General features: G+C 35.4%; 1 protein-coding gene and 1 long non-coding RNA gene across 2 annotated transcripts in view; both read left to right on the top strand.

Annotated features, from left to right (window-relative positions):
* Positions 1 to 2,056: 2,056 nt before the first annotated feature.
* Positions 2,057 to 26,928, top strand: part of LOC134250656 (ryanodine receptor-like) — a 72,919-nt gene continuing 48,047 nt past the window's right edge. Inside the window, 47 exon segments of the mRNA XM_062733006.1 lie at positions 2,057 to 2,260; positions 5,614 to 5,736; positions 9,774 to 9,875; positions 9,969 to 10,040; positions 10,418 to 10,493; positions 10,817 to 10,929; positions 11,037 to 11,133; positions 11,228 to 11,321; positions 11,524 to 11,598; positions 11,766 to 11,922; positions 12,328 to 12,495; positions 12,627 to 12,748; positions 12,852 to 12,976; positions 13,076 to 13,140; positions 13,255 to 13,390; positions 13,552 to 13,772; positions 14,119 to 14,252; positions 14,527 to 14,765; positions 14,938 to 15,127; positions 15,365 to 15,575; positions 15,968 to 16,176; positions 16,279 to 16,365; positions 16,533 to 16,692; positions 17,215 to 17,288; positions 17,384 to 17,475; positions 17,606 to 17,690; positions 17,810 to 17,930; positions 18,043 to 18,139; positions 18,335 to 18,536; positions 18,627 to 18,731; positions 20,193 to 20,312; positions 20,411 to 20,565; positions 20,958 to 21,059; positions 21,582 to 21,641; positions 21,753 to 22,563; positions 22,674 to 22,944; positions 24,267 to 24,453; positions 24,544 to 24,625; positions 24,752 to 24,873; positions 25,179 to 25,254; positions 25,356 to 25,535; positions 25,668 to 25,817; positions 26,025 to 26,140; positions 26,228 to 26,283; positions 26,376 to 26,385; positions 26,388 to 26,473; positions 26,803 to 26,901. Coding sequence (XP_062588990.1) covers positions 2,201 to 2,260; positions 5,614 to 5,736; positions 9,774 to 9,875; positions 9,969 to 10,040; positions 10,418 to 10,493; positions 10,817 to 10,929; positions 11,037 to 11,133; positions 11,228 to 11,321; positions 11,524 to 11,598; positions 11,766 to 11,922; positions 12,328 to 12,495; positions 12,627 to 12,748; positions 12,852 to 12,976; positions 13,076 to 13,140; positions 13,255 to 13,390; positions 13,552 to 13,772; positions 14,119 to 14,252; positions 14,527 to 14,765; positions 14,938 to 15,127; positions 15,365 to 15,575; positions 15,968 to 16,176; positions 16,279 to 16,365; positions 16,533 to 16,692; positions 17,215 to 17,288; positions 17,384 to 17,475; positions 17,606 to 17,690; positions 17,810 to 17,930; positions 18,043 to 18,139; positions 18,335 to 18,536; positions 18,627 to 18,731; positions 20,193 to 20,312; positions 20,411 to 20,565; positions 20,958 to 21,059; positions 21,582 to 21,641; positions 21,753 to 22,563; positions 22,674 to 22,944; positions 24,267 to 24,453; positions 24,544 to 24,625; positions 24,752 to 24,873; positions 25,179 to 25,254; positions 25,356 to 25,535; positions 25,668 to 25,817; positions 26,025 to 26,140; positions 26,228 to 26,283; positions 26,376 to 26,385; positions 26,388 to 26,473; positions 26,803 to 26,901 — 6,495 coding nt within the window. The 5' untranslated portion in view covers positions 2,057 to 2,200.
* On the top strand, positions 19,486 to 20,111 carry LOC134250657 (uncharacterized). Its single transcript, XR_009988556.1, has 2 exons — positions 19,486 to 19,719; positions 20,003 to 20,111. It is a non-coding gene; the product is annotated as an uncharacterized LOC134250657 (long non-coding RNA).

The raw sequence follows: 26,928 nt of genomic DNA, 5'->3' as shown, positions 1-26,928 counted from the left end.
CCCCCCCCCAAAAAAAAATCCTGGATCCGCCCCAGTTTGTCACTTCAGAGTGCCAAGTATAATATACGTCTGCCTGTATATAGTCTGCACAGTTGACAACATTACACTAGCTGAACAGTGACAAGTGAGTGACTTATATAGGGGCTCTCAAATATAGCTATACTCTGTCCCACCAAGTTATTGTAAGCACTTTTCGCATAATATCTCAAAATATATAAATACCTTGGCCTTCAACCCGCTTCCAATCGATAGATCATTTTTTTTCCAACCTTCCTCCGTTTATCCGAACCCTCGAGGTCAACCAGTGTAAACACACGGCGGCAAATTCAAAGTCTACGGGGATTTAACATGGTAAACTCGTCCATTAGCGTCTAGAATACGGGGCCGGGAACCAGTTTTCGAAGGGAGTAGTCGTTCTTTGCAAAGTAAATTTCCAAAAAATCGTTAAAAATTAAAGGAATTAATTTAAATTGCTTTTATTGATAATATAAATTTAACTTTGAATTAAAATAAATTTTAACAGCATTTAACAAATTTAATTATAAACTGCGAGAAAATAGTCCGAATCTAACGAAGTACAACTTGTGGATAATGGATGTTGACATGATGATGCAATTCGAAAATAGTGAAAAAAAATATCCCTTACCCCCAACTCCAATTTCTTTCAAAACGATGCTACGATCCTACATTTTTTTCATCCTAGTTGAGTTAAAGAAAAAAGTGGATGAAAAAAATGTAGGATCGTAGCATCGTTTTGAAAGAAATTGGAGTTGGGGGTAAGGGATATTTTTTTTCACTATTTTCGATAATAAATGAATATATTTACAAAGAACTTGGAGTGAGGGGTAAGGGATATTTTTTTCACTTTCAGAAATCAGATAGAAAGGCATTCAATTTTTTCAACCAGAAAGCAAAAGTTCTGCAGTTATCATCATCTTTGCTAGGTATATAGTATAGGGGCTGTCCCCTTTTTTCAAACATGTCTTTTCTACACTATTGAAAATGTTACGATTGAAAGGCTGCATGACTGTCTCCCCTCTTATAGTCAAATGAGCAAATCGGGGTATTGATGTGGTAATATATGAATAAAAATCGTTTGATGAAAACAGTAAAAAAACCCATCGTCTCAAGCCACGGTTCGGTATAGCTCTCTCCAGATGGGAGAGGAGCGTACATTTTGGCCGTGGTTTGCGACGATGTAAAACCCCTTACTCCCACGAAATAGGATTAACGTATAATCCGTATTAACCGCCCCTGCCCCTATAAGCGCCCCCAACGTCTTTTTTTCAATTATCAGAAAATAAGGGCCCCCTGTACAATGATTAAAATCATCTAGAATCGTATCAAAAGTCTGCCAAAATTTGAAGAAAGTGAAAATGTAACTTGTCTATTATTCAATTTCTCGGTGGAAAATTAATCATATAGCATAATTTGGGTGGATTATCTTCACTTAAAGTAAAGTTCAACATTATTTTAGTGGTTCTTTTGATTTTTTAAAGTTAAAAAGTTATAAAGAGAATACCCCAAAATAACCGCCCCCCTTTTTGCAATTTTCTAAGCGTCTGGGGCGGTATAGGATTTTCGAGTCTGAACATTTGGGAGGGGGGGGTGTCAAAGTTTTAGGTTTTTTTTTTTTTAGGAATATTGCTTTCTCTGTCTGGTCCCCTTTCAACTGTTCAAACACGACGTAACCTCTGATTATATCACTTGCCTTTTCATATTTTTCATCTTCTAAATACTTTTGTTACAGTACGCTAGTTTTAAATTCTTTAAATAAATCAAATCTTTAATGTGAAACCCAATTTAAATAACTCTTTTTGTCGACCTTCAATTTATTCTCTTATTTTCCCTCTTCTAAGACACCTTTCTTTTACTCCTTCCACTTTTGAATTATTTTTCTCATATCATTGTTCATCAATTTCATTAAAAGAAGTGCTATATCGGGGTGCACATTTGTATTGAAACGAATACAGATGGAACCGGCTTAGTGAATTTATGGTAATGAAACTGCATTCTATTTTTAGCACCATATCAGTTGCAGATGTTGCTGGTTCCCGCTAGGTGTCGTATTACAGACGAAGCATCCTGCTCATCTTTGTGATGCAGTTTTAGAGCAATTCATTATAGTTTTTGAGGAATTTACATCATTTCACTGCGCAAAGTCTGATGTTTCAGCGACAGTAAAACTGCAGACGACAAGATGTCGGACAGTGCGGACGCCGGCGGCTCGGAGCAGGACGACTTCTCGTTTTTACGAACGGTAAACTCTTTTCTTCCAAGACAACAGTCAGGGTTCATCCTTGATTAAGCGTTGCTGTTTTGGCATGTGTATGTGTGTGTGATATTCATGTGAAGATGCGATAAACCATACCTATCTCGATTTATAGCTCCCGATCAGACATTATAAACCTTATTTGCTACTGTGAGCCGGTGTTTACTGTTCAATGTTGTATTGATTTGCTACAGTACACTAATTCTGCAATTATCTGTAATATAAAGGCAATGAATAATTAAATTTGTTTCATTTGTTTGAAAAATCATATTATCCCCCACTAGTTGTTGGTTGAAATTTCTGATATTGAGAAATTCTAAGAAGACCCTAATGATAAATAGTTTTATTAAAAAATATCAAAGGTTCAAAATGAAATGCAAATGTGTCATATTTACATACACTGTTTGTAGATGTGTAGAATTGCTGTAAAGTAGACACTGATGGAATCATTACACACAATGTGGGAATCGCCATATGTCTCTAAAGAGGCCTTTATGAATTTTTATTCATATATATTGTAACCCAAACATAATTCAGTCTGACTCTGAGATACTTTTTATCTGCAATTTATCATATTAAAAACCGATTTCAAGATGTGAAATATTGTCTAAAAAAGTTTTTATTTTAATTATGATTTGATTGATTCGTAAACTTATTATCATCATCATAAAAAGAAAAAATACAGTTTTCCTTTAATAAAATTTTAAGGGGGTGGGGTGGGGGGAGTGTCAATGTGATTTTTCATTGCAGAAAACATTTATAATAGTAGTGCCCCTTATTAATAATAATATTATAATAATGTCCCTAGGTAACCCTAGTATCATATTGGAATACATAGCAAGTGGGGAGATGTCAACAATTTTATATTTAAAGGTGATAATAAATTAAAAAGAACTCGATCCATTTAGGGAATGACATTCAGGATTTCTTTCTTATATGAATTTAAAAAAAGTGTGTATTTAATCATTAAAAAAAAGTTATTTATAATTGTTTCTTAACATTTAAATGAAAATTGGATCTTGACTTATAAATATATATAGGTCTATAACCAGTTTAGGTTTAAGGAAATACAAGCAAACCTTGTTATCTGGGACTGAGAAAAAACTTCTAGATACTGAGGGTTAAATACTTTAAATAAAATGAATTCAGTTTTTAGGATTTCCAAATCATTGTATTTGAGATATACGGTTATATTATATAAAGTTTAAGGAAATACATTCAAAAGTCCTTATGTGAAACTCAAAGGGATCATGAATTATAACTGAGATATCAGAAGATTCTGGGGTGAAATGTGTTTGGGACTAATCCGACTTCCAAATTATAAATTACATAATATCCATAGCATTTTAGATATGAGACAAAATGTTCAAGATACCAAGTTCAACTGTATGTGCATATAATCTTGGATTGATTTATTTAAATATTGAAAAAGGAGAAATCCTCAGCTATAGAACAAAATCTACCTCCCAAGTTTACATAATATGTAATTCAACTACAGTCAAACCTTGAGATACCCAAGTTTTCGAGATATCAGGGGTAAAGTAGTTATGGAATAAGTTGTTGGGACTCCCAAAACACATGGAATGTCTATGGTATTCAAGATATAACCAGTATTGAGATACTCATGCAATTCTCTCAATGCATTTAAATTGGATCATCTAGCTAACTGTGGTAATTAGGTTTTTTTTATAATGCTGTTTTCCTAAATGAAGAACTAATGAATTATCCTCTTTCTTTGATTTACTGATTTTGATTATGCAATTTTTTCCCCATAATAATATATATAAATTAATTATGAAAATTCTTGATTGTTCATGATGTCATAGCATATAATACTCTGCTTTTATCATAGTGTATTCAAGCTCATGGGGAAAAAACATGTCTGATGCTTGGCAATTAATGTTCTGCAGCTCAAGGACAAATTCACTGATGAAAAACTATTTTAACAGTATATTGTACACAATTTTTCCTGAAGAATTTTAATGATTAAGTATTTAATTAGCTACTACTTCTACGTACATGTACATTGCGTCTGATTAATATACATGGTAACAAGTGGGAAGATAATTTGAACCATCAAATGCATGCATGGACCAATTTATGGTTTAAAGCTTGCCAAGAGAAAGCTTTTTTATTTGCATTGCACATTTTGATAATTAATTAATCTAATCATGCTTGACAGCCTTTACTCTGTTATTTTACCTCATTAAGATCAGTAAGCTGAAAACTTTACCCGACTGTAGACTTGTTTTCTGTGGGGTATATACGTTATTTGGGTTTCTGTTGGAAGTTCACTGTGCAAGTGAAATAACTATGTAGTTTATTTTATTGGGAATTACTGTCTAGAGAGTTTTGTGTTTTAGTGATGGCTAGTTCTGCCTCTGGTATAATTGAGGTAAGAAATTAATGGCTTTCTTTACAGCAATTGCTCATTCTAGTGGCATTTATTGACTTACTAATCACATGTTTCTGTAGGATTGTATAGATTTGGATGTTACAATGGGTAGACTTAATTCAGTTTGACATATCAGACTACTCAATTTATAATTTATATCAATTAGTTTATTCTGTCTGTATATACACTTTTAATCTCAATTTCAGTTTTATCTCTTCTGAAATTAGCTGGAGCAAGGAATAAATAAAAAGAACAAAAAACTAAGATTTAAAACAGTGAAAAAAACTGATTTTACTTAAACCTTAAAAAAGCATGATAATAAAAATGATAAATATTAGCTGCAAGCAAAATAAAAACTAAATAAAACACAAGTCATTTATTTTAGGCCATCTTGAAAACTGAAACCTTTAGGTTTAAGGATGACATATTTTCTATACTGTGATTTTGGTTTTAGGATGACATTTAATCAAAGTAAAAATCACACAGCATACATTTGAAGAAAATGATTTTCTACAAATGTTATATGTTGTATGATTTTGATTTTAGAAGGATTTTCTTTGCATGGCTACTATGATTTTGATTTTAGGATGACATTTTCTATACTGAGATTTTGATTTTTAAGGATGACATTTACTATTCTGTGCTTTTGTTCTAGGATTATATACATGTGTTCTGTTCTATGATTTGTTTTTATGATGATTTTTTATGTTGTGATTTTAGATCACTTGAGCTGCAATCTCAACTGACAAGTGAGCTTTTCTCCCCCCCCCCCCAAGCCCCACTCACCCACCCCCCTTGTCTGTTGTCCATCTGTCTTTAAACTTTTCACATTTTCAACTTCTTCTCAAGAATCAATGGGCAAATTTTAGCCAAAATAGCTACAATTTGTTTTATGATGTATGCTGTAAATGATTTTAGGATGATTTTGTATGTTGTGGTTTTATAGGAGGACATTTTCTGCCTGAGTTGTGTGACATCCTCCAGGGACAGTGATACGACAGAGAGGGTGTGTCTGGCTGCTGAGGGGTTCGGGAGTCGGGTGTGCTTCCTAGAAAACATCTCCAGTAAGGTAAGTCAATATTCAGTATATATTCAGTAAGGTAAGGGCCAATAAACACAACTCCAGTTGTTTAAGAGGTAATTAAAATGATCTCTTGTAAGTAATTGAGTGATACACATTTGGTATATAATAAAGTAAGAGATCATTAAGTAAGCAATTTTTATAAAGGTAGAGGTTGATAAAACATTGATTCACATTCAGTAAGATAAACATCTATGGTCAGATGAGGGGTCACTAGAAATTTGTAAGGCAAGGTGAAGGTCACTAGAAATTGAGGTCTCCAATAATTTAAAAATATTTTTAGAAATTTAATGAGATCTGCAGTAAGAAAATAGAAAGAAATCTTAGCGAGAGGAAGGCGATAATGCTAATTAGGATCACATGAAAACATATCCTGTAAGGTAAAGGGTTTTAGGGAAAAAGAAAAAAATGGGGAAAAAACTATGGCTACCATACCATACGGGGACTGTCCTAGAAATGTTCTGTACTAAGATAATAGGTTTACGGTAATTTTACGGGTCACTTTTCAGTTACTAGTATATAAGGGGAAAGGATGAACTCTGAACTTTATTTTTTTCAAATTATGTAGGTAATTATAATAATAACATGTATATTTAAAGAAAAAAAAAACCAAATTCTGGCAAGTGGCATGCTCATGTAGAAACTCAGATCTGATGTTTAAGCAGCTTAGCTATGAATATGTGTAGTGTGTGTTTTTGTGAGAAAAAAAAATCTGTAGTGTTCTGGTATTTTTTTAACTGAGTTAGAAAATCAATGTCTGCTTAGAGTCTGTTTGAATGTCAAAAGAGGGAATCCATGTGATCATTTGATTGATCTCTCAAAGAAACTAATGTAACTAAATGACAGGAATGTTGATATTTTTTCTATAAAGAGGAATCACATATAGAAAAATTTAAAATGCATAAATCTCTTAAACAATTTAATGCATGGTGCCCATACTTTTCACGTGAGGGAAAGATGGATTATATAACAGATGAGCATCTTGAGACTGTTCAGATGGTATTATTGAGACTGATCAGATATGGTATTACTGGATATTCCACTGAGGAATATGGTGGCTGGAATGATTGATCACTAATTCACTGAAACTGAATTATATAGTACTGTAGATTATGATAAAAATTATATCCTTGAGTAATGATTTTGAATCCCTATGTGGGAAGTGGAAACCAGTGAAATATGTTGATGATAATTTTCATTTTGAAATCAACATATAGAGTGAAATATAAAATATTTGGTCCATATTTTGTTTGTAAATCCCAAAAGGGCTTGATATTTTTTTTGTATATATGTTATCTGTTCTTGAAGGTTTCTATAGAAGTGCACAATTTTCTGTAATTAATGCATCTTCAATATCATAAAGTACATTTGCACTTCTTAAAGTCTTTTGTCTGGAATTAATCCACGGTGGGATTGTCTCACTGGAATTTTTTTTCATTCAGATACAGATTTTCTGGTGTCAGTTGTGAATGCATCTTGTCACAGGTTTTGAGATAGTGTTTTTCACAACTAGTCATTTATGACTTGAAGGCTGCTGTGTTTTGGATCAGCTGTGATGAACTGGGAGGGAACCAGCTGGTTGTAATTATTACAGACAGTTTACATGCCAGATTATTTTGTATTGCACACACGATTATCTAGTGTTCGTGTGCCAGCCTTTTTTTGTATGTATGAACAGGCCTGCACAGACATAAACAAATTTTCGTCCAGCAGAGTTGAAACCTTACATAAAAAGAGAAATTATGAAGGTCATTTGCTATGTAAAACTGTTCACCCAAATATGTTATAATCTAAAATCATAAAGTATTTAATATCATAAGTCAAATTCTTTTTATATAATTGAAGTACAGTTTTTCTGGAAAATATGATTCCATTGAATATCAGGTATAATATTTGTCTTAGAGTGCATCCAGCAAAGCTTGAGTATTGTGTAATGTAAACACGTAGGCCTTTGGTTCGTACAAGGTGAGATCACACCATATGTCAGGATATGACTTGTGTTGCTGGAACATTATAATCAGCCTACGTTCTGATGATCAGATTCAATGTCAAAATGTCTTTGAAATGTTTTATCACAAGCATCAAGTTTATTAAGTATATTCATGATAAATGTAAAACTGCATGATTGCAGAAGAAACTTGTTACACATTGTATCTTCAGGATTTGCTTGGTTTGGGTCATATGGCTTAATCCACATAAAACAAAGAGGGCGTACAAGGCGTGGACAATCCCCCATTCTGAGATAACATGTTTCCCAATTTTCAAAGTTCAAGGAAAAATAACATTTTTCTAAAATCATGTTCTCTGAGTAATGTTATCTTCAAAACATTTTATTACTGTAGAAGTACTTTTTATCCACGTGGTATTAATTTACGCTATGTATGCAGTCACAAATTTTTCGTGGAAATTTGTCCAAGCCTGCTTAATAAAAAATGTAAGGCATATAATAACAGTCTAAGAAATCCACGTAATTTTCTACCTGTGGATTAAACAGAAATTGAGATTCCGCGGAATTATGACCACTTTTTTTTATGAAAAAAATACGTCTACAGTATATTATTTTACTTAACGACTTATCATTTGAAAATCTTTTTTTTAAAGTCGACAGTTAAGCATATTTAGTGGAAAATGGGTTTACTTGAGCCATAAAATTGAATTTTTAATATGAATGGGTCAAGTCTCCATTTTTCATAAACACCTAAATGATAGAAACGTAACTGTGAAATCTATTTCATTTGTCCAAAAAATGGAATCTGAACCAATTCCACATGAAAAATCGAACATTTCTGAAAAAATGTACGCTTCTACAAACACATTCATTTAAATCACACTGACAGACATCGATAACACAAATACTTTGTAGCGTAGTGGTTAACGCATTCGGTCTTGAGCCAAACCCTATGATATGGAGAGAGTTCGAATCATACATGGAGTTTTTTCTTTTTTGTTTTCACATAACTTAAAAACATGGGTAAAAAATAAATTATTGATAAAATATTAAAACAATAAAATATAGAATTAAATGTATAAAAGATGATGTAAACCATAAAATTTTGAAAAATAAAACTTTTCATGAACTTTTAGAATTGAGAAATGTCTTGTGAATTCTCAGAGCGGAGGATTGTTCTCACATTGTATGCCTCCATTCTTTACCCAACATCGAATTTATCAGTTAATTGTGAAAAAGCTTTTCAAAACAAGAGAGCCTGGTAATGCAGTAGAAGGTACTCCATCATATTTGCTAGCTGCTTCAAATCCAACCTATAAATATTTATTAAAATGATCAAAGCAATCATTTTTACTTGTGGATTCTATGAATCATAGTGATCACAATGAGTTGCTCATTGAATAACAGTAAAGACCAAAACAAAATATCCATTTAATACATAAAGTTAATATGTGCTTTCAGAGACAATACATTAAAAAAAAAAGTAACATATATATTTGATGCTGGGAACCAGATCCAAAACTATAACCAATTTATAGACACAACCTGGCATCACACTTGCTATTTTCATACTGTTTGTGCCATCTCTGAGAAAATTGCACATAGTTTAATGCTTGTGTCTCAAGCAGTTTTATCCTCAAAATACCTAAAGGGTTAATTCTTGAACAGGAGAGCTTTTCAAGTGTAGAATACCTGCCACCATCTTAGAATTCACTGTAGGATCTATGTACGTAACAAAATGTACTGCAACAGTAGTTCTAGCTGTCTCAGTGATTTGCTGAGTCTTGCCAATTGCCATAGGCAACAACAGTACAATTTCTATTATAGTGTACAGAAATGATGAATTGCTGTTTTTTTTTTTTATTGGATATGGGATTAAATATTGATTTTATAGGGATTTTTTTTACATTTTGTGTTGCAAAGTTGCTAAAATTCAAGATTTTATTAAATATTAAAAAAAAAGCTATAATTGTATGTAAGATATCAATACCTGTATAAGTAATAAAGCACCAGGTACTAACAGATATCCTTCTCTATTTTAAATGATTATTATAATAATGAGATTTTAATTTTACAGGATGTACCGCCAGATATTTCGGTTTGTTCCTTTGTGTTGGAGCAGGCACTTTCGGTCAGAGCTTTGCAGGAAATGGTGTCTGCCTCATCGCCAGAATCCACTGTATGTAAATCAGCATAAACAAGATGTTTCAGAATTGAAGTTTATATGATCTTTTATTTTTGTAATAGAAGTGATTTTATTTTACTTCTGTAGGCTGCCCAGTCTGGACATAGGACTCTACTGTATGGACATGCCATCCTACTTAGACACCTTCACAGCAACATGGTCAGTCTGTAATAGAATTTTGATGATATCTCCATGCATATTGATCTACTATTCCCTGGTGTTCATTCTCACATAGGAAAATTCTATAGATTATTCAATTATTATTCATTTAAAGAAAACATCATTCATAATATTGTGTGCCTTGAATCCATAAATCTCATTTATTTTAACTGTCAATCAATTCATAAACTCTTTAGGCAGTCGTGGAAAAAAAAAAGATTTGTATTTTTCATGTTTTAGAATAAAAATGCTTATGTTGTAGAAATAAGTACTTTTTAAAGTTTTTGGGCATAAATGCAATCAAATAGGTTTGCTCTGAGATGACAGTGGATTGACATACATGTGCTATAATTTGACCTCTCTTTTATATGAAACAGTACCTGTCTTGCCTTTCCACCAGTTCCTCAAATGATAAACTAGCATTTGATGTTGGCCTTAAAGAAAAAGCACAAGGTACAATTTTTTCCCAAATAATTTATGAGTAATTAATATTGTTTGATACAATTAATCATTGTGGATTGTTTGTCATGAAATTTTATCTACTATCAATATAAAACAGAAGGATATTATAAAATTCCGATATTTGTCCTTCAAAGGATTCATTTGTTTAAAAGAAGAACTGCAACTTGTTTTAATGCTACTCCGATAATTTGATAATGTATTTAATTTAAAAAAAAAGGTTTATTTTTTAAAAATTATGTACATGTGTACACTATGTAACATCAGTAAGAAATCCAGATACTGATGACCTTCATGGTTGTGAACTTGTATTTCAGGTGAATCCTGCTGGTGGACCATTCACCCAGCATCCAAACAGAGGTCAGAGGGTGAAAAGGTCAGGGTCGGAGATGATCTGATTCTGGTCAGCGTTTCCTCAGAGAGATACCTTGTAAGTCAAACTGAAATGAAAATAAATGCAACTATTATAACTGCATTTCTTTTGTTTAAAATTTGATTGAAGGAATTTCAATTTGATATTTGATGATTTATCTGCAGCATATAGGCAGTAGTTCCATGGTGATTGCCTCATTCCAACAGACACTGTGGACAGTGAATCCTATGTCCTCTGGTGCTTATAGGCTGAAGTCTGTGGGTAAGATATCATTGCTTCAAAAGCCCTTTCACATTATTTGTTTGAATTTTATTTCTGAAGTTTTACATTGGAATCAATATTTCTTTTTATATAGGTTATGTGTTTGGGGGTGATGTCATTCGCCTCTTTCATGGACACATGGACGAGTGTCTGGCTATCCCTGAAGCAGGCAGTGAAAACGAATTCAGGTAATGAAGTTGAAAATTTTCAGCACTAGAAGAGCAAGTAAAGAAAGTGTTTTAACGTAATTCTGATTTCATGAGAAGGGGATGTTAATAGATTATTAAAATATTCTATAATTTAAATTTGATCATGAATTAGATAATTTATGAGAATTTTTGTATATTTTGGTTGGTAATTTATATTCTTCCTGATATATCTACACTGCAGTGCTGTGATGTATGAAACTGGAGCAGTGTGCAGTCATGCCAGATCATTATGGAGGATAGAAATCATCAAAACTAAGTAAGTCTGCTCTGTAACTGGGATTTCATCTTTTACATTATAGATTCAGTATTTGTAAACCTAAAAAGGTGACCTAAGCACAAGGACTGAATAAAAATCATTGATTATTCTTTCATGGACCCTATTTAACCCTTTAAAATTGTTATTGTAATATTTTTATAATGTAGATGGTCGGGGGCCTTCATTCAGTGGGGACAGCAGTGTCGATTACGTCATGTGACATCGGGACGTTATTTGGCGGTGACACATGATAAACAAGTATTGACGGTTCACAGGAACAAAGCAGCAGAAAGAGCTGTCACCTTCTACCTCCTGCAGACCAAGGTACTACTATAGGAACTATTTGTGCTCCCTCAAAGGAACTATTTGTGCTCCCTCAAGAACATAGAAGAATAATTAGTTCTATTTTATGAAATGGTTAAGACGTCTATATTTCTTATAGACCAAGTTGAATTGTCAAACCTTTTATTTATATTTTATTTCTTAACCAGTTTATTTATATTTTAATTCTTAACCAGTTTAGTCTTCTGAGAGTTCATTAGGTTAAAACATAATTCCAATTATAAGAATTCTTTACTGTTTTCCATATCAATGCAAAATTGTCAGACCAATTTCTTTTACTAGACTGAAATGAAAAGAAGCATCCTTTGATTGGTGTAATGGTGTATCATTTGTTGTTCTATCTATTAAGAATGATTTTAATCACCAGGACCATCAATTCCTTTGTAGGATGAGAAGAAGCAGTCTGAAACTTCAGAAGATGAGGGGATGGGAAAATCGGATATCAAGTATGGTGACACCATTGTGTTCATCCAGCACTGTGATACAGGACTCTGGCTATCTTATCAAACAACAGAGGTCAAAAAGAAGGGAGTGGGCAAAGTGGAGGAAAAGAAGGTAAGTGGAGAGAAAAGTATAAAAGCTAGAAAGTTTGTTTTGTGCAAGTTTTTAGCATCATTCATTTCTCCACCAAGGTTTGGGGTTTTGATAGGATAGTCATTGTTCATTCTTTATTGTTACAAATTCAGGCTGTGATGTTAGTGGAAGGACATATGGATGATGGTTTCACATTCTCTAGAGCCCAGGAAGAGGAATCCAGGTCGGCTCGGGTCATACGCAAGTGCCAGTCTATCTTCCATAGGTTTAACAAGTAAGTGCCTGCATTTTGCATTCAGAATTAGATTGATTTGAAATGAAGCACATGAAAGAAATACAGAGAGGACACAGATTAAATATCACTACTGTTCTTGCAGTGTTCTGGACACGTTGAAAACAGAGGGGCGAACTGGAGCAGCATGGTCTAGAATAACACTATCAGAAGTCCTAAAATGTTTGGAAGATTTGATAGAGTACTTTGCGCAACCTGACAAAAATGAAGGTAACATTTCCATAGAAAATATATTTTAGTTCACCTCTGTCCTCACTTATTCTCCAGAGCTTCCTGATGGATTTTGAATCCTCACTTTTTTGTTTTCAGAACATGAAGAGAAGCAAAACAAGCTGAGAGCATTACGTAACAGGCAGGACTTATTTCAAGAGGAGGTGAGAGGATTCATTTTTCATTAAAAACATTCTACATTTGAGGTTGATAAATGGCTCATTTCAGTCATTTCTTATATGTTGTGAGAAAGCATTATAGAGATATATAATTTGTAGGGTATGATAGCTATGATTCTGGAGACCATTGACAAGTTCAGTCAGTACAAGAGCCCTCGACACTTTGCTCACTATGCAGGAGAAGAGGCTGCAGACAAATATGAAGACATTGCCAGCTACCTCTACCTCTTGTTGGGTACAGTATACTACAATGCTTCAAAGTCCATAATACAAATTATTCTTTACTGTTGGAAGTTTATTAAAATCTGTGTATACAAATGAAATTGTCTATTATTCATTGCTTTCAGTGTTCTTTTGTGATTTTGTTTGAAAGATTGTTTTCATGTTTGTTATCAGCTGCCATGATTCAGGGTAACCGGGCCAACTGTGCCCAGTTTGCCCAGTCTTACCGCCTGGACTGGTTAGTGAGGCGACTGGAGGGGCAGCAGTCCTCTAAAGGGGTGCTGGACGTCCTCCACTGTGTACTGATAGACAGCCCCGAGGCCCTCAACATGATCAAGGAGAAACACATCATCACAATCATATCACTCATAGACAGGCACGGGAGGGACCCCAAAGTAAGTCGATAAAAATACTGTAGATCACTTAGTATTCATGACACGTTATTTTCAAGAGATTGACATCAACTCTTCATTAGTGAGACAAATCTTTCACGAATTATGGTTTTTGCTCTATATAATCTTAAGGAATGCTATTATACACAAGAATGAAATTTTTGCAAGCAAACTGTCTCGCGTAATTACTGAAAATAAAGTTCTCAAGAATAAAAAGTGATTTACAGTAAACATAATGTACTATACATTCTGGATCAATTTTTTCCCTCTTGTTGTAAAGAAAAATAGTCAATGAGAAATAGCATTGAAAAAAAGTCAGTCAGTGAGTTCTCCTATTTGATTCTGATAGGTACTGGATGTGTTGCGATCATTGTGTGTGGGTAATGGTGTTGCTGTGAGAACAAATCAAAATCTGATCTGTGATAACCTTTTACCTGGCAAGGACTTACTGCTGCAGACAAGTCTCATCAACCATGTATCAAGGTCAGTAATGAATGTATCATAGGTAGCCTCATCAAATTTGTATCATATGTGAGCCTCATCACTTTTGTGTTATGGTTTCCATTGTTTGTAGAATAGACATTTACCGATACACATTGTTTGTTTAGATGTAAAGTAATTTCAATGAATTAAAAGTTGTGCAAAATAATTTCCTTAAGAATAGGAATAGCTTGAAGCTAGAAGAGAAATATAATGTGTAATATGTATATGAATTCGTGTAAAATTTTGCATGCATGTATTTGAATTTGAATTGCAGCATAAGGCCAAATATATATGTTGGTGTTAAAGAGGGATCTTCCATGTACAAGAAGTGGTATTTTGAGGTAGTTGTCACTCAGTTTGAGGCAGCCAATCATCTTCCTCCTGTCCTCAGACTGGGCTGGGCCAACACTGAGGGCTTCATACCATACCCAGGAGGTGGGGAACACAAAGGGGGAAACGGCATCGGGGATGATCTGTATTCATACGCATTTGATGGAGTCAACTTGTGGACAGGTTATATGCATATCTGTTTGGGTTGTGTCATTGATTTTTAAATATGAACTGTAGTAAAATGTAATGTATAGACATTTCAAGTTTCATAGGGATATATTAAATATTTTTGATATAACAGTAATGTATCTCTATCTCTACATGCAGTATTCATGTATACTGATTTTTCTTATAGGTGGTAAGAGTAAGATTGTGAGGGGTTCTGGGGATACCTTTAAACCTGGAGACATCATTGGGTGTGGCATTGACCTTACTATCCCACAGATCATCTTCTCTGTCAATGGAAAACAAGTCCTGGGCTTCTTCAAAGACTTCAACCTGACAGGACTGTTCTTCCCAGTGATAACTATGTCTGCCAGAGTTGGGTAGGTCAAGCAAAGAATGTAAAATAGTATTAACATCATTAACAGAAGAGGGCAACTTAATTATAAGTTGACCTAGATTGTGAAAATGAAAGTAAACCCCTGAACTTAAGAATTACCTCAAATTATATCTCAGAGAGTGTTCTTGATATATATTGTTTACTATATATTTTAGTAAAGTTTGTACATGTTTCTGTATTAAATGTGAATCTATATGTTTATGGTTTTTATTTTGAACAGTGCCCGCTTCATGCTGGGTGGAGAACATGGTCGACTAAGTTACGGCCCACCCCACAGTCACTCGGCGGTGGTGGAGTCCCTGATGCCCAGGGATAGGCTGAGACTGGACCCCTGCTTTGTGTTTGGAGAAGTGTCAAAGAACGTACTGAGTGGACCAACAGAAATTACAGACTATGTTCCCTTTGTGCCAAAAGCTATAGATACCTCAAATGTAATTATCGTTTCTCTTGTTCAGTTTATTGTTTAGAAATAGACAAGGAACAGAGATCAGTTTTATTTCTAGTGGATAAAGTCAGAGTTCAGAATTAATGGATGGTAATGGGATTGTCTTCTCTCAAAAATTGCTGATGAGCTACCTGTTCAGAGAGAAAGAAATATCATATGACTGGATTAATCATTGCACTTTCAAATAGGAAAATTCTGCTTGTTCTAGATAATACGGCATCCCATTTTAAAAATGTTATAGTAATGTTTAAGGTTTCTTTCTAACTGTATACTTGCTTCTTATTCTGAACAAGTAAATAATGGTTTTGCTCTACATTTAGGATTTATTGAATGACCTTTTTAGTTTATCTCTCTAAACATCACTGAAATGTTTTGCAGATTCAGTTACCAGTGTACATAGAAAAAGTAAGAGACCGCTTAGCTGAGAACTTGCATGAGATTTGGGCCGTCAGTAAAATAGAACAAGGCTGGAAGTATGGAGAAATCAGAGACGATCAAAAGAAAACCAATCCTTCTCTCACCAACTTTGAAAAACTTCCCAAATCAGAGAAGAAATATGTAGTGACTGTGGCATATGAAACTTTAAGGTAAAAACTTGGGGTTCTATATTAAATTGCTCTAACACTTTTAATGGACCTGGAAAGGAGCATTTGACAAGGTCTATAAATGATAAAATATTTGCTTTATAGGACACTTCTGGCTATTGGTTACCATATATCAATGGATGCTCAGAAGAAGGAAAACAACAGACTTAAGATGGTTAAACTTGGCAATGAGTAAGTTCTCCACTAATGCATGTGTGATGTCTGCAAACAAATCCCTTTAAAGATAATAATTCTACTGCCGATAGCTCAGATGATGAGGCATTTACATATGAAACATTAATTAAAAAGTGAGAAGTTTAAATGGACATTAAAATTTATTTGTCATATTTGTCTACCAGCTTTCTGCAGAACAATGGCTACAAGCCCACACCTTTGGACCTGTCCACTGTACAGATGAGTGAGGTCCTGGAGGATTTGGTAGACATGCTGGCAGAGAACACACATAATGTGTGGGCCAAGGACAGAATCAAACATGGCTGGACTTATGGACTATACGAGGTATGACTAAACATTATAATGATGTGTGTTAAGCATTGACAGAGTGTGAATATTATATATCATCTTGAATTATCAGGCATTTGGATTCTCTTTTATTTGAATATTAGATTCCAATTTCAAAAAGTTGTGAGTTATTCTAATACTAAGTGTAGACACATTGATTAACGATTTAATGTAAAGAAGTCGTGAAAGTTGAAAAAATACTGTTGAGTACCTGTACTGGAAAGAAAAACATCAATGAGGCTAGACTGAATTAAAAAAAAATTCTTAAGCGGCAGTGTAGTAAACCTTTGTAATATACAGTGGAGCCTCATTTATCCGGACACTTTGGTTCCTAGTCAATTTGTCCGGATATGTGAAGCGTCCGGATACCTGAATCACCAGTTAAACAAGACAATATAACATTTGAAAATTCTGTTCCGATAAAAAATCGTCCGGAGACTGAAACATCCGTATATCTGGGGTCCGGATATCTGAAGGTCCACTGTAGATACTCATTTCTTTGTTATATCTCAATTGTAGGATGCAGCAAACAAAAGAAGCCCATTCTTGGTACCATACAGTAGAGTCGATGAAAAAATCAAGAAAGCAAATAGGTATAATCCTTACTGAATATTTTGGGAATAGCAAAAAAAAAAATTCTTTAACTTTTTTTGCTCTCACATTTATATAATTTGGATGATATTTATAGGGAGGAAGCCAACCAGACTGTGAAGACATTGCTGGCTTACGGTTATAACTTGGAACCACCCACAAGTGAAATGGGGGAAAGCTCTCTCAAAGGTCAGCAAAAGTAGTGCTTATTAGATATACATGTAAAGAAAAATAATGATGATTTCTCAGCTAAAGTTAGTATGTATTTGCTATAGTTAACTACAATTTTTAACTGTTTTACATATTTTTTTATGTTTAGCTCATGTCAGTGAGAAAATGGAGAAACTGAACAAAACTAGGACCTACAGAGCAGAAAATACATATGGAGTAACATCTGGAAAATGGTGAGATATCAATGATTTCAAAAAATAGAAAATTTGTTTTTTTGTTTCACAAATTGACTTTTAAATTTTATAACACAGCCTAATAGCTGATACTAACTGTGAAGACACTTATTTTGTAGGTATTATGAATTTGAAGTTATTACGACTGAGTTCATGAAAGTAGGTTGGGCCAAGGTTTCTCTTGATTCAAGTACAGAACTGGGCATAGATGGTAGTTCCTATGCATTTGATGGCTTTGGGGTAAGTGATTAAAGACCATATTCTGAAAGACATAGCTTATTTTACTTAGCATTGACTTTCTGACATTCATATGTGCATGTACATCAAACTTTATATAAATGTAACCCTACAGGGAAGAAAATGGAATCATGGAGCTGAACCTTATGGAAAACTCTGGAAGACTGGGGATGTTATTGGATGTATGCTGGATCTAAATGACAAAACCATAAGTAAGTCTGAGTTTGGATCTGGGGGCAGTAATTTTCAATTATCTAATGTGCCAACTAATAAGTAATACACTCCCCCTCTGGTAGTCATCTTGTACTTCACATGATCACTAGTTACTGCTATCCTTCCTGTTTGTAAACTATCGATATCAGTTAGGAGTTAACAATTTGAATTATTCAAAATTTCTTTACTTACAGCGTTTTCTTTGAATGGTGAACTGATGATGGACTCCATGGGACAGGAGATTGCCTTCCGAGGGGTAGAGACGGGGGAACCTTACGTCCCCGCCGTCACCCTCAGCTGTCACCAGCAGTGCAGACTCAATCTTGGCCAAGATGTTAACACGCTCAAATTCTTCACATGCTGTGGTCTGCAGGAGGGATATGAACCATTCTGTGTGTAAGTATAAAGCTTATATAATATGGATGATTTTAACGAGTTTTGTATTGAGCTTTTGTGACTGGTAAGAGAATCGTGCTATATTTACAGCAATATGACCCGCCAGATGACACTGTGGTATGGGAAAGAGTTGGCTTTGTTTGGTGACATTGGGGAGGACCATCCCCGACTACAAGTACAGAGAGTCCCCGGGGCGTATGTATCATACAACTTATTAATGTGGAATCATTTTAATTCAGGAGATCAACGTTTGTTGGCAAGCAAAATTTGACCTGTTTATGGGGGCCTGATTTTGTGGGTTATTTGTAAATATGATGGTTGAATGAATCAATATGTTAACAAAATAAATATTTATGGGGATGTAAAATTGTGGGTAAGGGTGACCCACCAAATCCTTAAAAATTGGCCCCCCATGAAGAATGATGATTCTACAGTATACAAAAAATTCTGCTCACTTGGCTCTTCTCTAAATGCTTCTCTTTGCATGTACTTATACCATATATCGTTGTAATTTAATGAATGCAGATTCTTTTTATTATACCCCCCGCAAACGAAGTTTGGGGGGGTATATAGGAATCACCTTGTCCGTCTGTCTGTCTGTCCGTCTGTCCGTCTGTCTGTGCAATCGTGTCCGGTCCATATCTTTCTTACAGAGGGACATTAGAATCTACTACTCCACATTAAGATTGCTCATAACCTAAGGGTGTGTCATGACCTTGACCCAAGGTCATTTGGGGAAGTTCAAGGTCACTGGAAGAAAAATTTCATAATTCGTGTCCGGTCCATATCTTTCTTATGGATAAACTTGGTAGGTTCTCATTTCACACAAAGATTGCCCATGACCCAAGGGTGTGTCATGACCTTGACCCAAGGTCATTTGGGGAAGTTCAAGGTCACTGGGAGAAAAATTAAAAAAATTCATGTTTGACACATATCTTGTATGGATAAGCTTGGTAGGTTCTCATTTCACACAAAGATTGCTCATGACCCAAGGGTGTGTCATGACCTTGACCCAAGGTCATTTGGGGAAGTTCAAGGTCACTGGAAGAAAAATTTCATAATTCGTGTCCGGTCTATATCTTTCTTATGGATAAACTTGGTAGGTTTTCATTTCATATAAAGATTGCCCATGACCCAAGGGTGTGTCATGACCTTGACCCAAGGTCATTTGGGGAAGTTCAAGGTCACTGGTAGAAAAATTTAATAATTCATGTCCGGTCCATTTCTTTCTTAAGGATAAACTTGGTAGGTTTTCATTTCATACAAAGATTGCCCATGACCCAAGGGTGTGTCATGACCTTGACCCAAGGTCATGTGGGGAAGTTCAAGGTCACTGGAAGAAAAATTTAATAATTCTTGTCCGGTCCATATCTTTCTTATTGATAAACTTGGTAGGTTCTTATTTCACTCAAAGATTGCCCATGACCCAAGGGTGTGTCATGACCTTGACCTTGGGGAAGTTCAAGGTCACTGGAAGAAAAATTTTATAATTCGTGTTTGATACATATCTTTATTATACAAAAACTTACTTCTGAAAAACCCAGCGGGGGGTATTTTGTCCCGATTGGACAGTTCTAGTTGTGCTTGGTTTTAATTGTAATGATTAAATGTAGGTTATCTTTTGATAACAAAGATAAAACTGTTGCTCTTTTTCAGGAAAAATGTCACACCTTGTTTAAAAGTGTTATCAAAAACCTTTGGAACATTGGAGAAGGTGCATCTGGAATATCTTCGTCTTGGGCTTCCTGTTATCTGCAAAGATGAATTTGTCACAAGGTAGACTTCCAAAATGGTAAAAAATTGTGAATATTTGATGACATTATTTGATAATAACTAATATATATGTAACCACATGTCCTCCTTTTGTAAAACAGGTCTGCGACATATCCCACAGCATATGAAAGACGCATGAATTTGGAGAACATTCGTAGACATGAAATGGACATCCAGGAAGAAAGTGGCTACTCTCTCAATGATCTGGACACAACGATGGAGAACGGGTCTCTGGACAACAGCCGAATCCTAACAGGTAAACACTGACCAATGTTAAAGACACTGGTTGTTGAAAGGGGGAAATTCATGAGTGTGGTGAAAGTTATAAAATTACGCTTAAGGGCATAAAAAGCACTATGTATTGATTGATTGTGAGATTGAATAGAATATAGGATGGTCTTTGACTAACTAACTACATGTAGGTTAAAACTTAATGCTTGCAATTTACTAGCTGGTGATATTTATATTAAAACTCATCAAGTCAACTTAAAATTCACATTGATAAAGAGACAACTACAGATTTGAATTAATTAAATAATTATACAGTATAAGAATGTCAGTTATAGTGGTTAGATGCTGCATGATAACTTAGAGAACTGATTAACTAAGTGTCTAGCATGGACTTGGAATGGCATGATTTTTACACAGCAGATACTAAACAAGCCAGCAGTCCCTCCAGCAGTGGCCCCAGTGACGTGACCCCGCCAGAGGCGGCCCCTGTAGCCCCCGTCAATGGGGAAACCTCCATACGTAAGTCTGGTTAGATGTCACCTTTATACCTGTCCAGGTGTTCCTTGTCACAGCATTGTATGTTTACAATGTGATGTTTATTTTTATGATGAAAGAAATTTCATTATAAAGCTTGTTCATAGATAGCTTATGAAAAGTACTGGGATTTTGTTCCAACAAAAGGGGATTAAGATGCATGCATAGTACAAGAAATATGGTTTAAAAATTAATAAAATTATCAAATCTCAGATTTTTGGTTGTGTGAATAATAATATGAACAACAACTTTCAGTCGATGTAGAGAGGAAATTATTATATAAACATTGTTTGTCCAGCATGTGCATTTTACATAATGTTACGGTATTTGTATGCTATATGTGTGCATTAACAGGTGGTTTGTCTAGTCAGATTTCTATAAGACTATAACATTGAATGCTTAGTCATTTAATAAAAAAAAAAAAATATGTAAAGCGTACATTTTTTCCCTTCTGATTGTTATCAAATATTTGAAATCCATTAATTTAGATACATTAAATGATTTTAGATGAAGATGATGAGGAATATGCAGAGGACATGATGAATGGTGACACAGACTACAGAAAATGTAAGTGTCAGTAGATAAAATGTTGTACTATTTCTATTAGTTTAGAATTGTGACAGGTAAAGGACTCTTCATGTTTGTAAAAAATTTCATCTGTATGTCTTGTACTTTCAGCTGGTTATTCAGAGGACACAGACTTCAATCAATCCACAGCTAGTGATCGTCGTAAGAAATATCTAGACAAGAGTGGTCGCCACTCATTAGATGATTCATCACAGGACAAGATGTCGACATCCAGAATTAAACCCGCCTCCAGTGAGTCTCGTCTCAGTGGCACAGACAAGCCAGGGCTGAATGTTCCCGAGGGGAAGAGATCCTCCTCCAAGTTATCTCTCCTGGGGGACAAACTCATGGATACCGCCAAGTCCATCGGAGATAAGAAGTCCAAGACAGGGAGATCCCCATTTCCCAGTATCTTCAAGAAATCAAAGGGACAAGACACTCAACAGGATGGTAAGAGAACTAGGAGTGTGGAGTATGGAAGTATAGACAGAAGAGTGCACCCTGGCCACAGTCACAAGGAGCACCATAAACCGCCCAACAAGGCAGCCACCCTGCCCATGTCACGGACAGGCAACTCCATGGAGAGTGATGCAGGGGGCTCAACACAGGCTCCTGTCATTAACATTGAGGCTCCCAGGGGGATGATTCCTTATGAATTCCAGGATGCCATTGGCCGAAGGCGCCACAGCGAAGGATCCGATGCCGAGATTTCTGATGCAGAGTTGAGCGAGTTACAGGCGATGGCTGACATGATTGATGAGTATCACTACGCAGTGCGAGTTTTACCAGGACAGGACCCTGCTCAGGTGTTTGTGGGCTGGGTGACTCCAGGTTTCCACTTCAGTGAAGCTGCTTTTGATATGAAGAAAACAAGACATGTTGTCTTAACAACACTAGAGTCTGATCATACTCTGAAGCAAAGGTAATGAACCTGATATAAACACAGCTACATGTACAATAGACTTGATATGTTTACTTTATCAGAATTTAACTAGTCATTTGAATAAGAAATACAAACTGTAAATATTTCAGTGTCAGCAGGAAGAACTGTTACATGGTATCGGCAGGAGACCTTCAGCAGAGGTATGCAGGCCTGAGTCAGGAGAGTACAGGGAAGCGGGCCTCCCCGGGGTTTGTGGTGGGCTGCTTTATTGACACCAGCACTGGGCTCCTGTCCTTCACTGTTAATGGTAAAGAGGTGGCCAACAAATACCAGGTGGAGCCAGGAACTCGTCTGTTTCCAGCGGTCATCTGTGAACCAACCATTAAAGAGATGCTGCAGTTTGAATTGGGTCATACAAAGGTTTCTACAGTTTAGAAATGTCTTTTAAAATCAGAATTTTAATATACCAGTAGTTTAAAGGAAAAATAAAATTTTAAAAATTCTGGGAGGCAGTTAATTGTGATCCATTTCTTTAAATTTTTAGCTCACCTGAGCCGAAGGCTCAAGTGAGCTTTTCTGATCAAAATTTGTCCGTTGTCTGTCGTTGTCGTTGTAGTCGTTGTCGTCGTCGTCGTAAACTTTTCACATTTTCATCTTCTTCTCAAGAACCACTGGGCCAATTTTAACCAAACTTGGCACAAAGTATCCTTGGGTGAACGGGAATCAAGTTTGTTCAAATGAAGGGCCACGCCCTTTTCCAAGGGGAGATAATTATGAATTAGAGAAAAATTAATGGCATTTTTAAAAAATCTTCTTCTCAAGAACCACTGGGCCAGGAAAGATGAAACTCATGTGGAATCATCCTCAGGTAGTGTAGATTTAAGTTTGTTCAAATCATAATCCCCGGAGCAAAAGTTGGGCTAAAATGGCCGACCCAGTTTAAAAAAGACAGAAATAGGAAAAATCTTTAAAAATCATCTTCTCCAGAACCACTGGGCCAGGAAAGATGAAACTCACGTGGAATCATCCTCAGGTAGTGTAGATTCAAATTTGTTCAAATGATGACCCCTGGGGCTAGGATGGGGCCAAAATGGCCGACCCAATTTTTACAAAGGAATATATAGGAAAAATCTTTAAAAATCTTCTTCTCCAGAACCACTGGGCCAGGAAAGACGAAAATCATGTGGAATCGTCCTCAGGTAGTGTAGATTCAAATTTGTTCAAATGATGACCCCCGGGGCAAGGGTGGGGCCAAAATGGCCGACCCAAGTTTTACATAGGAATATATAGGAAAAAATCTTTAAAAATCTTCTTCTCCAGAACCACTGGGCCAGGAAAGATGAAATTCATGTGGAATCATCCTCAGGTAGTGTAAATTCAAGTTTGTTTAAATCATGACCCCCGGGGCAAGGGTGGGGCCAAAATGGCCGACCCAAGTTTTACATAGGGATATATATAGGGAAACATTTTAAAATCTTCTTTTCATGTACTTCAAAGCTATGATTAGTGTAATTCATATGGAATCATCCTCAGGTAGTGTAGATTCTAGATTGTTCAAATGATGAACGCCTGGGGGGGGGGTAAATTCAAGCCTGATGTGCTCAGGTGAGCGCTGTGGCCCCTGGCCCTCTTGTTAATAATGCACAGAAACATATATGTACATGCAGTTATATTTTTGATTTAAGTATTGTGTACCAGTAGTCACTTCATAATGGGAATATTGGGTTATTTTTTATTTTTAGTACACACTACCCTTATCTGCTGCTGTGTTCAGGGGACCCAAACAGGTAATTCCAGCTTGTCCCCCCAGACTGGACGTACAAGTCCTGAACCCCAGCTGCTGGGGTCGAGTACCCTCAAACAGTCTCAAGATACACACCCTCAAAATGTCAGAAATCAAAGGGTGGAGCATGCTGTGTGATGATGCAGGTAGGAATAGCAGTTGTTTGATTTTGATAGATATGGGAAGATAAATTTGATTTTGACAATTTGAAAAAAAAATCTTATTAATTTTTACAGTTGAAATGCTCAGTGTGTACATACCAGAAGAAGATAGAAGTATTGATATTTTAGAACTGGTGGAAAACACATCACTACTGGAGTAAGTACTATAAATGTATATCTTTGTAAGATTTAGTATATCTTTAGATCAGGGGGTCGTTGAACCTTCAATGTTTACACTATACAGGAAAAGGACTGACATATTGTATGTTTTTTCTTCTTCAAGGTTTCATGCCAAAACATTGGAACTGTACATGGCAGTTTGTTACCATGGCAATCACAGAGTTTCTCATGCTCTGACACATCACATTGACATGCGCCAAATGATGTTTTGCATACAGAGCCAGTGTAAGTCAGTCTTGTATTCTTTAAATTTTCAAGTAGATAAATTGTATATTTTTGTATTTTTGTTGTTTCTGTGGTATGAAAAGATCCAGGAATAAATGTTCTCCACAAATATAAATGCAGCCTTGTATGGACATCAAATGCATGTATACTTGTGATTTCCTATCCAAAAAAGGCTATTATTGAGGGGCCAATCCAAGGACTTTAGGCAATAGGAATATACTCATGATAAAATTGGTTGCCAATAAATATATCTGTTTTCCTTATAACAAAATTAGTTGCCAATATATCTGTCTTTCTCACGATAGCTCTTTGTGGACCACTGAGAATGGGATATCATGACCTGCTGATTGCCATGCACCTGGAGTCACATGCAACTGCAAGGTAAAAAAAAACATATAAGTAGTTATATTTTCTTTTAAAATAACATAGAGAATTCTAAAATGAATATATCTTGAGTTATATGTAAATATTTCTTGATTCAGACAAATGACCCAGAATGAGTACATCATTCCTCTGACCCCCACCACCAAGGAGCTGAGTCTATATCGCCGTCCCAGTAACCAGGACAGCCAGTTCAAAATAAAGCACTCCATACCAAACATGGACGCCAGCGTGTCCATCCGTCCCACTCTCTACATCACAGAGAAACAGATAGAAACCAGGTCAGCATATACTTCCCAGTCCAATGGAAAATGCATGCAAAAATCACAAATGAAAATTTTTCAATGGAATGTTATGGCAAACATCATTTGTTAAAAATGAATAAAGTAAAAGAATTTGTTATATCATTTCAGAGTCAAAGAAGCAGGACAAGAGTCCACCTCTCCCTTTTTCCCCATTGAGAAGCTGAAGGAACACGTCCTGTGTGCCTTACGAGAAGCCACTATAAAGGGAGCCGCCCACATCAGGGACCCCGTGGGGGGAAGCAATGCAGATCTTTTTGTGTAAGTTATCATATCCAAAAGCAAAGATAATCAAAATTTTGTCAATCATTTGCCTGTACCTTTGAATCTTACAATATTGAATGTAATTTCCATGCACTTCAGAATAACTAAAATTGTTGAATTTTGAAAGTCTACAGTTTAGTAAAATTATTTCGTATAATCATACAAGACCAAGACAATTTTATCAATTTAAATTTATATTTGTAGACCATTGCTGAAAATGATGGATAACCTGCTGGTGATGGGAGAGCTGACTGATGATGATTTAATCTATGTGTTACGCTTGATTGACCCTGAATCTTTTGATGACCACTACATTCCAGGTAAACCCCCCCCCCCCCAAAAAAAAAGTAAAACTAATTGTAACATTGATGGAAATATAAGTGTGATATCTTCCAATAATATTGTAGGGGACAAGAAGGAAGGAATTTTAAACATGAAGCTGGATGAGGCAGTCAAATTGGAGGTAAGTTACTTGTTTTATACCGTGTCCATTCCTTTTTCTGAACTTTAAGTTATATATGTTAAAATTTATTTTAATTAATATAATGTTTTTAGATGTGCCACTTTTGCAACACTTGTGTGACCTTCAACTTCGGCACCGTGTGGAGTCTGTAGTGGCATTCTCTGATAATTATGTGGAGTCTTGTCAGAATGTAAGTACACTGTCTTATTTGGTCTCAAACATTTACTTTAAGCTTTTGATGAAGAAACCTATTAACTTAAGAAATCACAAAAGAAAATTTTTGCACTTAAACAGCCCAAGATTCTTTTCTGTCCACTAATTTTCATCCAATCACATATGCAAAAGACTCTGCCTCATTTTAAAAATTCACCCAGATAGTCTTTGGTAAAAGAGAGATATTAACTCTTTCTATTTAAATTCACCTCTTTATTCACCAACAAGGATGAAAGGGGCAAAATAAAAAAAGGTGAAAGTTTCAGTTTTACATATTACAAGCATGTATATAATTATTTATTTTAGGACCAGAAGAGGAGGTACATTGAGATCAAGCAGTCTGATCTGCCTTCCGCTGTTACAGCTAAAATGACCAGGGAATTCCGCTGTCCACCAGCTGAACAGGTATTAACTTTCAATCAATTTTAGAGG

The sequence above is a fragment of the Saccostrea cucullata genome, unplaced genomic scaffold (assembly GCF_032062105.1).
Source record: "Saccostrea cucullata isolate Sc308-1 unplaced genomic scaffold, CSIRO_AGI_Scuc_v1 ctg10, whole genome shotgun sequence".
Lineage (NCBI taxonomy): Eukaryota > Metazoa > Mollusca > Bivalvia > Ostreida > Ostreidae > Saccostrea > Saccostrea cuccullata.
This window is presented reverse-complemented; position numbering and strand designations above follow the sequence as displayed.